The 12695-nt window shown below is 38.4% G+C and overlaps 3 gene segments (V, D, J or C); 2 read left to right on the forward strand and 1 right to left on the reverse strand.

Annotated features, from left to right (window-relative positions):
* Positions 1-3755: 3755 nt before the first annotated feature.
* Positions 3756-5426, forward strand: LOC137133628 (immunoglobulin kappa variable 6D-21-like). The segment is given in 2 exon segments: positions 3756-4051; positions 4268-5426. Coding segments are annotated over 2 exon segments (360 nt in total).
* A 2461-nt stretch (positions 5427-7887) lies between these two features.
* LOC137101385 (Ig kappa-b4 chain C region-like) lies at positions 7888-9104 on the reverse strand (the record flags this gene model as incomplete). The annotated part of the segment is given in 2 exon segments: positions 7888-8327; positions 8978-9104. Coding segments are annotated over 2 exon segments (453 nt in total), but the record flags the coding sequence as incomplete, so codon positions are not given.
* Positions 9105-9597: 493 nt separating this feature from the next.
* Positions 9598-12629, forward strand: LOC137133563 (immunoglobulin kappa variable 6D-21-like). The segment is given in 2 exon segments: positions 9598-10862; positions 11079-12629. Coding segments are annotated over 2 exon segments (363 nt in total).
* The last annotated feature ends 66 nt before the right edge of the window (positions 12630-12695 follow it).

Here is a 12695-nt window from a genome sequence, read left to right on the forward strand (position 1 = left end):
CAAACTGATATTTACGACCAAATACAGTCTAATAATTAGTCCCTCTTGATTTCAATCTGCAGTCAGTAAAAACAAACATTGGCCACAGGAATAAGAAAATGAAAATACATCAACATGAGGAATTTCAGATGTTTTAAAAGATCACATCTATATATAGATATAAATATGAGTCAGGATGTAAGAACATGAATCCACAGCACAAACAGAAACACAATGAGATGTGTTCAACCAAATGATGGTGGAAACCAGGCTGGTTTCTATGCAGAGGAGCTGATGAGGGAAGTGGGAACAGGTGTGTAGGAAGGAGGGGACACAGGTGGATCTGGGAGGAGAGTCAGGTGACTGAAGGGATGGAAGTCTGAGGACATCTGGTGGACAGATGGAGAATAGCAGGAGACAGACAAATCTCCGAACAAACAGAGCTTCACTGGATCCTGACTATGTCTGTCCTGGATGAGCAGTATCAAAGCTGGTTATCAGCTGGTTCTGTGAAACCTGGGTTTCCAGAGTGTGTTCATGTGAAAAAAGCAGAGTTGCTCAGTAGAAGTGACACTAACAGAACCATGAATGAAGTATCTAATGTAATATAAGATTAAAGGGAGATACCTGCACAAATGTGCTTAGAACATGAGCAAAACCATTTCTGCCAGGTGAACTGTAAATGATATGATCACATGTTATTACCAGAATAAGAGACTCATGACCTCTGGTGGAGACAGAGCTTCTGACACTGGCCCCAAAATTCTTTGGTGATCATCAGATTTCATGATACCATTCACACAGTCAAGGCAGCAAAGCAACTAAACATCTTTGAACCTCCACCATGTTTGACTGTGGGGACTGTGTTGTTTTCTTTGAAGGCTTCATTTCTTTTTCTGTAAACAGTGTCTTGATGTCCTTTACCAAAAAGCTCTACTTTCGTCTCATCTGTCCACTTTCTTCCAAAAGGATTGTGGTTTTTGTAACATAAGTTCTGGCAAACACCAGTCTTGCTTTTTTATGTCTTTGTGTCAGCAGTGGATTCCTCCTCCGTCTCCTACCATAGTGTCCCTTTTCATTCAGATGGTGACGGATAGTGCGAGGTGACACGTCCAGGGAGGTTAGCTACAGAGCCATGAGCTGTAAACCTCTTGTTGATATTGCACACGATCTCTGGAGATGGACTTTTAGCCTTGAGATTGTCCATGTTTTTCCACCTCTTTCCACTTCTTTCTTTTCTCAATGCTCAGTGTGACACACAACACAAAGGTTGAGTCAACTTTCCTCCATTTTAACTGGATTGTTGTGGATTACTGTGTTGTCCACACCTGTTACTTGCCACAGGTGTGTCTACATACAAATTCTGACAGAATTGCCAGGGTGCTGATATTTTTGACCATGACTGTAGATGAAAATGGTTATTAGTGCTTTACTTCCTCTTCAAATGTAGTAGCCATGGCGACAGACAGGCATCACTGATGAAGCATGAAAACAGATGGTTTCAGGACTAAAGATAAAAAGTAAAGCTAGTTCCAGAGTATTAAGTTGGACACAACATTTTTGGAAACCTAATATCTATAAATTACTGAAATTAAAATGTCAGTGTAACAATAGTTGGAACTTAAAAATGTGAATTTCTGAAGAAAGTGTGATGAAATAAACAGTTTCTGTAATGGTATTAACAACTAAATCAGCTAAAATGATCCAGTAATGTCTACAATTATTATATAAAATAGAAAACAGTATAAGTAGAACTCCAGAGCTTAAGGAGACAAAAGTACAGTTGACAGCAGTCTGCATGCTTCCAGCATTGAACGTTGGATTAAAACCTCAGACTATAGAGAGACATGACTCTGATGCTGAAACAGTTCTGGAAAGTCATTGTCACATTTTGTCAGCTGATGTAAAAGTGACCATGAACATAATGTCACATATTTCCTGAAGGTTTAGATTTTATATTTGACAATAATCTGTGATGTCTTTAAGTCTTTATTAGAATTATGTTAATTTGAATGAAAAAGATAAGAAGCTAATCAATAAATCAGAAAAATATATTTTTTTAAGATTAAAAGGCAAAAAAAAAACTAAAAGTCAAAACATCATCTATGACACATTTTTAAGAGGTTTTCTCACCATCAACAAAACCCTAAAAACTCATCAATCCACTGATAATCAGTTTATTAAAGTCCCTGTTGGAGTCAGTGTGATCATTTCCATAGAGCCACTTTGCATCAGCAGCACCATGCTCCAGTGCTCTGGGAGAGTTTATAGTCCTGAGAGTTGAACACTGGATGACTGACAGCTGTCCTTCATGACAACAGAAGACACAGAAATCCTCCTCATCAAAAACATGACTCTGATCTCCGTCCTCATCTGGACTCTCCTCTGCTGCTGCTTCACAGGTAAAGTCCAGAGAATCCAACTCCTCTCCTCTATCAACATCCGTCCCTCTGAAATGAAGCCCACAAAACCATGATGCTGCTTTCTGTTTTTGTCTCTGTGTCCTCAGAGTCCAGAGGTCAGGTCACAGTGACTCAGCCTGGAGCAGTGAGCTCTGCTCTGGGAGGAACCACAACCATCAACTGTAAAACCAGTCAGGATGTTTATTATAGCAGCCCATATCACTATTTAGCCTGGTACCAACAGAAAGATGGAGAACGTCCTAAACTGCTTATTTATTCTGCCACCACTCGAGCATCAGGGATTCCAGATCGTTTTTCAGGCAGTGGATCAAACTCTGACTTCACTCTGACCATCAGTGGAGTCCAGACTGAAGATGCAGCAGTTTACTACTGTCAGAGTCTCCATAGCATCAACAGTCAGTGGTTGTTCACACAGTGAAAAAGCATCGTACAAAAACCTCCCTCAGTCAGACTGAACAGAAACTGAACTGATGCTGCAGCTGGAAGCTACTGCAGAGACTGATACAGTTCACTGAATGTACACAAACACCAGTTGATGGTTAAAATCTCTAAACATCATTCACTGTATCTGTTATGCTGAACATCAGTGTGTAATATATTTTCAATAACTCATTTATTACCTTGTTACTTTATAATATTCTATAATTATTAAATCTTGATGACTCCACACTGTAGGGACTGATGCAATTCACTAAACACACACACACACACACACACACAATTTTGCAAAACACTAAATAATTTGTCCATCACAGCTTCTAACTGTCTATTCAAACCAAAAAAATTCATCATAATTCTATATTCTCAAAAAGCCAAAAAGGCTGTTTTAGTGTCTCAGCTTCAAATGTTTTCAGCTAAATATAACTGAACAAAACCATGAACAAAGATCAGCATCAGAACCCTTGATGAGTGAAGACAGTCCAAAGATAAACATCACATCCCTGAAATCCTACAAAACTTCATCTTTGTTAACATATGAACTAAATTCAGAATCAGTTTGGATCATAAAAAGTCAAAGATCAGTGACTTCATTTGTTAATATAAATAACTAAAAATCACTGTAACAAACTGTACAATCACACATTTTCTCTAATATTTGACTGGAAAACTAAAATATAAACAGATTCAAAGATCATTTAGAAAACAGCTGTAAACAAAACTATGTGTCCACATTGTCCATCTACTTGTTGTGTAGTGTGACGTCCTCTGACCTCTGTGCTTTAACTTGTTTGCTCTTCTTTCACAGTTACATGTAACTGGTGGTGTTTGTCTCAAAGGCAAAGAAAGTAAAACACACTTGAAGAATTTCTAGACAGTGTGAAATAAGAGACGTGTGTAAGTCAGTTAAAAACTCCTAAAGGATCCACATTAAAGGCCTGGAGAGAGTCTTACAGAAAGGACTGAGGTGGAAACTTTGCTTTTGGTTGAAAGCACTGCTGCACTGATGGGAAACCCCCTGATCCACTGAGGACAGTTCCAGCTGAGTGACTGTGTGTGTTTGCATATGTGTCCTGCCTCTGTCTCCCAGCTGTTAAGAGACCAGTGTTGATCAGGGTCTGTCCAGGCCTTTCAGAGCCACTGACACGCCGGCAGCACAATGATGATGTCTCTGAGTCTACTGCTGTCCACCCTGGGGCTCCTTGTTCAGGGTGAGACTCTCTTGTGAAAACTTTGCTTCAGGATGAAACCAGGTTCACCACAATGATGTTCTGCTCTGATGGAGAAACACTGAAACAAGCAGCATTGACCTTCTTCCATCTGTTGTCCATGTTAAACAAATGATCCTCTTCTGTTTGGATGCTGATCATCTTTGTCCAAGCTGGACTTGTCTCAATAACCCTTCTCCTCTTTTTCATGGTTTCCAGGTTCATCAGGACAAATCACCGTGACTCAGTCTCCTGGATCTCAGTCTGTTGCTCCAGGACAGACTGTCCTCATCAGATGTAAAACCAATAAAGCTATAGGTGATGACATGAACTGGTACCTTCAGAAACCTGAAGCACCTCCAAAACTTCTCATTGTTGATACTACAATCCGTCACTCTGGAGTTTCTGATCGTTTCAGTGCAAGTTATTCTGGGACTGACTTCACTCTGTCCATCAGTGGCGTTCAGACTGAAGATGCAGGAGTTTATTACTGTCAGCAGGGTAACAGCTTCCCGCTCACACAGTGAAACAACGTCGTACAAAAACCTCCCTGAGCTGAAGAGGAACTGATCTGACTTAACAGCTGCACAAAAACTAAAACACTAAAGGTTTGTACAGTAACACAGAACATAACAAATAAATGCACAATAAGTGTTGAAAATAATGTATTTCTGTGTATTTTGCTATAGTACTACAAATAAAAACTTGAACAGTCATTTGTACTGACTGTTTACTGTTACAATGAGACGATGAAATGTAACAAGAAACTTATAATTGAATTAATGAAAGATCTGTATTAATGTCTAAAAAGCAAAGTAAAAAAAAACAACAATTATGAGAACTCCACAAATAAAACTAATTTGATTTAGAAAATCAAAAAACATTTTTAGAAACAAAAGTATTGACACATAACAGGGATTTCCAGAAAACCCAAACACATTACATATTAAACATGATTTAATTAATTAGATCTAAGAAATAAAAAAGTGGTGTGATGACGTTTATTTCCTCTGAGGTTTAGTTTATTATTTATATTCAATACACTCAAATGTACATAATAAATACATAGAAATCATGTTCTTATTGTGTTTTTGTTCCCATCACCTGTGATCTAGGTATTAGTCAGGTACAGTCCACAAGGAAGAAACTGTAAAAGAATGAAACATGTCTCCAGTATTTCTACTTACATACTGTGACTGATACATGTGGTACTGAAAACACTGACTCATGTCAGTTAAAGACACAATATATTTCCATTTAACCATGTAAAGTACTTATAAAACTTTAAAAAGAATCAAGAATCCCATTGTTTGACCGTATAATTGATGATATCCTTCAATATCAACAGGGGCCGACAATTAAACACTAAACATCCATTCACTGCTGTAAATAGACATTTGTTTCTGATGTATAGTATAATGTCTGAAAAATAATAGTAGGCTGCTGAAATTAAAATTTAAATGACTGAAGACAAAGTGATGCACTAAACAATCACTGCAATATCAGCTAAAATGTTGCAGTATTGTCTATAATCATCAAATACAATAGAATACAGTTTTACATCATTTACATACATGAACTTCACTAGTTTAAGGGTGAAAAGTTTTTATTGTTGACATCTATTCTGGTTCCTGCACTAAACATGTACTGCAGTGATAAAGTCACCGAGTCGTCATATATAAGCCTCTGATTTTAGAAATACACAACTCTGACATTGAAAAAAACAAACCCAACCGCTCTCTAGAATTACCCTAAGCACTTTGTAGGTTAGGGTAATTCTTCAGAGCAACTTGGGGCTCAGCATCAAAGGACAGTTTAATGAACAGGTGGACCTGGACATTGAAACACTGACCCCGTGAATAGTGGACAATCTGTTCTAACTTCCAATCCACTACCTCCTAAATTATCAGCCTGTACGCCAATGACATCCTACTATATATAAAAAAAATACACTTCCCTTCATTTTTATCTTAGCAGAAGTTAAGGACATTTTTAGACACTTCCTCTATTTTGCATGTCCAGAAAATCTTTGACATTGATTGGATCAACATTTCACAAAACCGCATTGATGATCAGTAGAGTTCAGACTGAAGAGGCAGGAGTTTATTACTGTCAGCAGGATTATAGCTTCCTGTTTACAAGTGAAACAATGTTGTACAAAAACCTCCCAAAGCTTGAGAGAAAATGATCTTCAACATTTAAAATGTTATTTTTGGAATTTTGTGAAATACAATTATTTGCAAAACACTATAAGGTACTTTATATGAGATATAATAGTATAATAACAGTAATATTTCAGTAGTGAGATGACGTTCATTGGATTAACAGAAAATGCGCCATATGCATCAAAACGAAATTAGACAGGTGCATAAATTTGGGCACCCCAACAGAAAAATCACATCAATATTTATTAGAGCCTCCTTTAGCAGAAATAACAGCCTCTAGACGCTTCCTATAGCCTGTAATGAGTGTCTGGATTCTGGATGAATGTATTTTGGACGATTCCTCCTTACAAAACATCTCCAGTTCAGTTAGGTTTGATGGTTGCCGAGCATGGACAGCCTGCTTCAGATCATCCCACAGATGTTCAATGACATTCAGGTCTGGGACTGGGATGGCCATTCCAGAACATTGTTCTTGCTCCTCTGCATAAATGCTGAGTAGATTTTGAGCAGTGTTTTGTGTTGTTGTCTTGTTGTGAAACTTTGTGACTGATTCCTCAACATTACTCTCAAGAATCTGCTAATATTGAGTGGAATCCATGCGACCCTCAACTTTAACCAGATTCCCAGTACCGGCACTGGCCACACAGGCCCACAGCATGATGGAACTTTGCCCAAATTGTACTGTGGTTAGCAAGTGTTTTTCTTGGAACGCTGTGTTCTTTTGCTGCCATGTATAACTCCCCTTGTTATGAGCAAATAACTCAATCTTTGTTTCATCAGTCTACAGCACCTTATTCCAAAATGAAGCTGGCTTGTCCAAATGTGTGTTTGCATACATCAAGTGACTCCGTTTGTGGCGTGTGTGCAGAAAAGACTTCTTTCACATCACTCTCTCATACAGCTTCTCCTTGTGCAAAGTGCACTGAAATGTTGAACGATGCACAGTGACACCATCAGCAGCAAGTTGATGTTGTAGGTCTTTGGAGGTGGTCTGTGGGCTGTTTTTGACTGTTCTCACCATCCTTCACATTTGCCTCTCCAATATTTTATGTGGCCTGCCACTTCTGGCCTTAACAAGAACTGTGGCTGTGGTCTTTCATTTCCTCACTATGTTCCTCACAGTGGACACTGACAGCTTGTCTATGAAGTTCAAGGCTTAATGAGTCACCAAACCATTTGTGTGATCCAATTAATCAGTGATAAGTAGTTACAGGTATTCAAATCAACAAAATGACAAGGGTGCCCAAATTTATGCACCTGTCTTATTTCGTTTTGATGCATATTGCACATTTTCTGTTAATCCAATAAACCTCATTTCACTACTGAAATATTACTGTCCTTCAGTTATTTGATAGATCAAAATTAAGTTTCTGATCCAAACACCCAAATATTTATAAATGAAAATCATGGACATTGTCAGACCACAGTGCTGACACTGATGGGCTGATAGTGTCTAAATACACACTCTGGATACTTCACAATTCCATATGTTTCTACCACTGTCACAGTTATTATTAGTCCATTATTGAGAGTTATTGTTATCTTTGTTAAACCAGGTATCCTAAACCCCATAATTCATTTTTAACCTTTTGGACTAAGTTGACTTTAGTTAGACTGGAGCAAATGGATCTACTAACAAGTCTATTTTGAATATAAAAGAAATACTAAAATACATTTACAGAAAATGTTTTAATTGTATTTTAAAAACCAACAAATGCTATTAATGAAACCTGAAAGACAAAAACAGAGCAGAGAGAAAGCAGTAGCAGAGCAAAACCCTGGCACAGATCAGGACTGGGAACACTGGTCTTTTGTCAGTGTCTCTGAGACCGGAGTCTGGGAGCCCTGGGTGGCCTCACAGGTGACAGCATGCACCTTCTCCCACTGGTCTGCAGGGAGAGTCAGGGTGCTGCTCCAGCTGTAGAAGCCGTCCTTCTCCAGCACTGCAAGGCTCCTGCTGTCCTCCCAGTTTACTCTGTTGCAACCATCCATCCTCCAGGACAGAGTCCAGTCTGAGGGGACGCCCTTGTTGGCCAGACAAATTACTGTGACATTCCCCTGCTGCAGATCCTTGCTGGAGGGAGGCAGCACTGTCAGGGTGGGACGGACATCACCTGCAGTAGGAGACACCAGTCAGCTTAGAGGACAGCAGCAGACAGTTGGACACCTTTACTGTGTGAGGGTGGATTTGTCCTTGAAGGAGTTTCTGTCAGATGGTTGTTCTGCTCCACCAGTTACTGACTCACACATTGTTTCACTTCCCTTTAATAAACCTCTCATGCAGGTCAGGACAGAAAGAGTCCTCATATGACCTGAGACATGTCAAACTACTAAAGTATAAAAAGGACAAAATAAAATGGAGTTTAAAATCAAAAATAACAGTGTCTTTGTAAAAACTCAGTGAGGTCCTTCATTTGAAATCACTTAGACACTGTTCTGGCTTTAAAGGACACAGAGACGTCTGAAATGTTTCATATCTGACAGCAATAAAAAAATATATTTCTTTAGTGTCACTGAATTATTTTAAAACAGATACAATTGGAGAGCGAAAGGTTTAAGAAATTTCAACATTTAACAAATGAAGTAGAAAGTGAAAGTTTCTATAAAGGTCACTTTGAATGTCACACGTTTAAAGTTAAAAAATGAGCATAAAAACTGACATTTTAAAAATAATTTAGCTCAGCCCACTAAAACATTATCAGAAATGTTTAGACACAAGAACTGTAACCTTAAGTAATAAATTAAATGTAATACTTAAACTTACGTCCAAATTCCAGTTTGGTTCCTCCACCGAACGTGAACCACAGTGATACAAAGTCATTGTGTCGTCGTACAAAAACTACTGTTCCAAAATCAGAGAGCCATGTCTCTCTACAGTCACACGGAAAAAGTCACATTGTGAAAAATATATAAACATTTAAATACGTGTCACAGAACACGACGAATTTGTTGCATATGTGCAATTTTTCAAAATAAATCTATTTTAAAATAAAACACAACAGAGCTGCAGATGGTAAATCAACATTTATTAAAAAGACCTATTCAACAATTATTCTACAAAGTTTGATCTATGACACATTTTTAAAAGGTTTTCTCCAAATTGACAAATCCCTGGAAAAAACTGAATGATCCATTAATAATCAGCCTGATCAGAATGATCCAAGTCCCTGTTGGAGTCAGTGTGATCATTTCCATAGAGCCACTTTGCATCAGCAGCACCATGCTCCAGTGCTCTGGGAGAGTTTATAGTCCTGAGAGTTGAACACTGGATGACTGACAGCTGTCCTTCATGACAACAGAAGACACAGAAATCCTCCTCATCAAAAACATGACTCTGATCTCCGTCCTCATCTGGACTCTCCTCTGCTGCTGCTTCACAGGTAAAGTCCAGAGAATCCAACTCCTCTCCTCTATCAACATCCGTCCCTCTGAAATGAAGCTGTGATGCTGATGATGATGCTGCTTTCTGTTTTTGTCTCTGTGTCCTCAGAGTCCAGAGGTCAGGTCACAGTGACTCAGCCTGGAGCAGTGAGCTCTGCTCTGGGAGGAACCGTCAACATCAGATGTAAAACCAGTCAGAATGTTTATGTTTGGAGCAACTATCAGCTTTTAGCCTGGTACCAACAGAAAGATGGAGAACGTCCTAAGCGTCTAATCTATTGGGCAACTTCTCGAGCATCAGGGATTCCAGATCGTTTTTCAGGCAGTGGATCAAACTCTGACTTCACTCTGACCATCAGTAGAGTCCAGACTGAAGATGCAGCAGTTTACTACTGTCAGAGTTATCATGAAATCAACAGTCAAGCTGTGTTCACACAGTGAAAAAGCCTCGTACAAAAACCTCCCTCAGTCAGACTGAACAGAAACTGAACTGATGCTGCAGCTGGAAGCTACTGCAGAGACTGATACAGTTCACTGAATGTACACAAACACCAGTTGATGGTTAAAGTCTGTGAACATCATTCACTGTATCTTAACATAAACATGAACATAAAGCAACAAGAATTTTTTTTACAAACATTTATTTCTTTCACCCACATACACATTTTTATTTAAGGCTCCAGGTGAACTTTGGACTCAGCAAATGACATTTTGAGGTGAACAGGAGTTGGAAATCGAAGCACTGATCCTGTCAATAATGAAGAATCTACTCTAGCTCCCAATCCACAACTCCCTAAAATATCAGCCTGTATGCTGATAGCATCCTACTATATATAAAGAATTCTCATTTTCTCTTATTTCTTATGTTATTTTTATGTATTTTTAATGTTATTTCTCTCTGATCAGAAGGTAAATCACATTTTCTGGACATGTCCTCTGTTGTGAATATGCTGAAAATCTTTGACATTGTTTGGATCCACTTTTCACTAAACTGAGATACTGTAGAAAAGGTACGAGTCAAACATTTCCAACATAAGATTTTTTTCAACATTTTTTTCTCCTGTTGAATTTCATGATAAAGTGAAGAGGACAGTTCCAGCTGAGTGACTGTGTGTGTTTGCATATGTGTCCTGCCTCTGTCTCCCAGCTGTTAAGAGACCAGTGTTGATCAGGGTCTGTCCAGGCCTTTCAGAGCCACTGACACGCCGGCAGCACAATGATGATGTCTCTGAGTCTACTGCTGTCCACCCTGGGGCTCCTTGTTCAGGGTGAGACTCTCTTGTGAAAACTTTGCTTCAGGATGAAACCAGGTTCAGCACAATGATGTTCTGCTCTGATGGAGAAACACTGAAACAAGCAGCATTGACCTTCTTCCATCTATTGTCCATGTTAAACAAATGATCCTCCTCTGTTTGGATGCTGATCATCTTTGTCCAAGCTGGATTTGTCTCAATAACCCTTCTCCTCTTTTTCATGGTTTCCAGGTTCATCAGGACAAATCACCCTGACTCAGTCTCCTGGATCTCAGTCTGTTGTTCCAGGACAGTCTGTGTCCATCACATGTAAATCCAGTCAGAGTATTAGTAACTACCTGCACTGGTACCTTCAGAAACCTGGAGAAGCTCCAAGACTTCTTGTGAGATATGCTACAACTCGTCAGTCTGGAGTTTCTGATCGTTTCAGTGGAAGTTATTCTGGAACTGACTTCACTCTGTCCGTCAGTGGAGTTCAGACTGAAGATGCAGGAGTTTATTACTGTGGACAGAATGGTTACTTCTTCCCATTCACACAGTGAAACAATGTTGTACAAAAACCTCCCTGAGCTGAAGAGGAACTGATCTGACAACAACTGTAATGAAACTAAAACACTAAAAGTTTGTAAAGTAACACAGAACATAACAAGTCAAAGCACAAAATCACAGAAACAGATCATTTATTAAAGTACTTATTAAAGTAACAGCAGTAAACTGAGTTTTACTTGCTGTTAAACAGTCACTTGTACTGACTGTTTTCTGTAACAATGAGACGATGAAACGTGGATTGAAATAATGACAGATCTGTCTTAATGTCTAAAAAGTCAAAAATCATAGTAAATACATAAATAAAAGTTTCTTTTAATTCCACACATTATAAGACTTTTTTAAATAAACATTTTTGTCCTTTGAGGTTTAGTTTATCATTTATATTCAATGCACTTAAATGAGCATATTAAAAAATAGAAATCATGGTCTTCTTTAGTTTTTGTTCCCATCAATTGTGACCTTCTTGTCTATTTATCCACATATGTACAGCACAATACTAATAACACACACACACACACACACACACACACACACACACACACACACACACACACAGCTTCATGAGGAATTGTGTTGTAACTGTCACATGTGTGTTTCAGACACAGGTTTATAGGTTTACAGTTACGTTTGCATCCCCCTACATCCCCCATGTAAGGAGACACAATCTGAACCTAAACCTACAGTAACATAGTAATAATGTACATTCAGCTGCTACAAATGGACTTTTTCCATCAGACGCAACAAAAATGGTCAAGAAGTTTATTTTAAGAAGTATTTTTTTAAATGACACTATATCACTAAAAAAATGTCCATTCTTCATAAATTATTTAAAAATGAGCTTTAATTATTTCTGATTAAGGATCATTTGTACCAGCTGAATGTGCCGTAAATGAAATGTTGATGGAAAAAAATGACTCGTTTTTCAATCTCACAATAGGAAAATGCAAACTTTGGCATCCAACTGTAGGACTTATTAATTGTCACGCAGTTGTCATTTAATTAGCATCACTCAGTCGGTATCATCAGTACCATGTGTCCACGTGTTGATAAGAGTATGAAAACCTGAAAAATGTGTCTTTACAGTAAAATCTGATTAAAACATTTGTATTTAATTTTGGCTGATTAACTGGAATTTAAACATTTGAAGCAATTGACATCATACTAACGACCAAAGCTCTCAACTTGAGAACCCAAATAAAAGTGGAAGAGTTACAATGTATAAACCTGTAAGGTCCATTGTTCATGTGGGTCTCACAGTTTGAACTAAGTGGCGTTCACATGAGTGGATCTAATGAAACT

The sequence above is a fragment of the Channa argus genome, chromosome 1, assembly GCF_033026475.1.
Source record: "Channa argus isolate prfri chromosome 1, Channa argus male v1.0, whole genome shotgun sequence".
Lineage (NCBI taxonomy): Eukaryota > Metazoa > Chordata > Actinopteri > Anabantiformes > Channidae > Channa > Channa argus.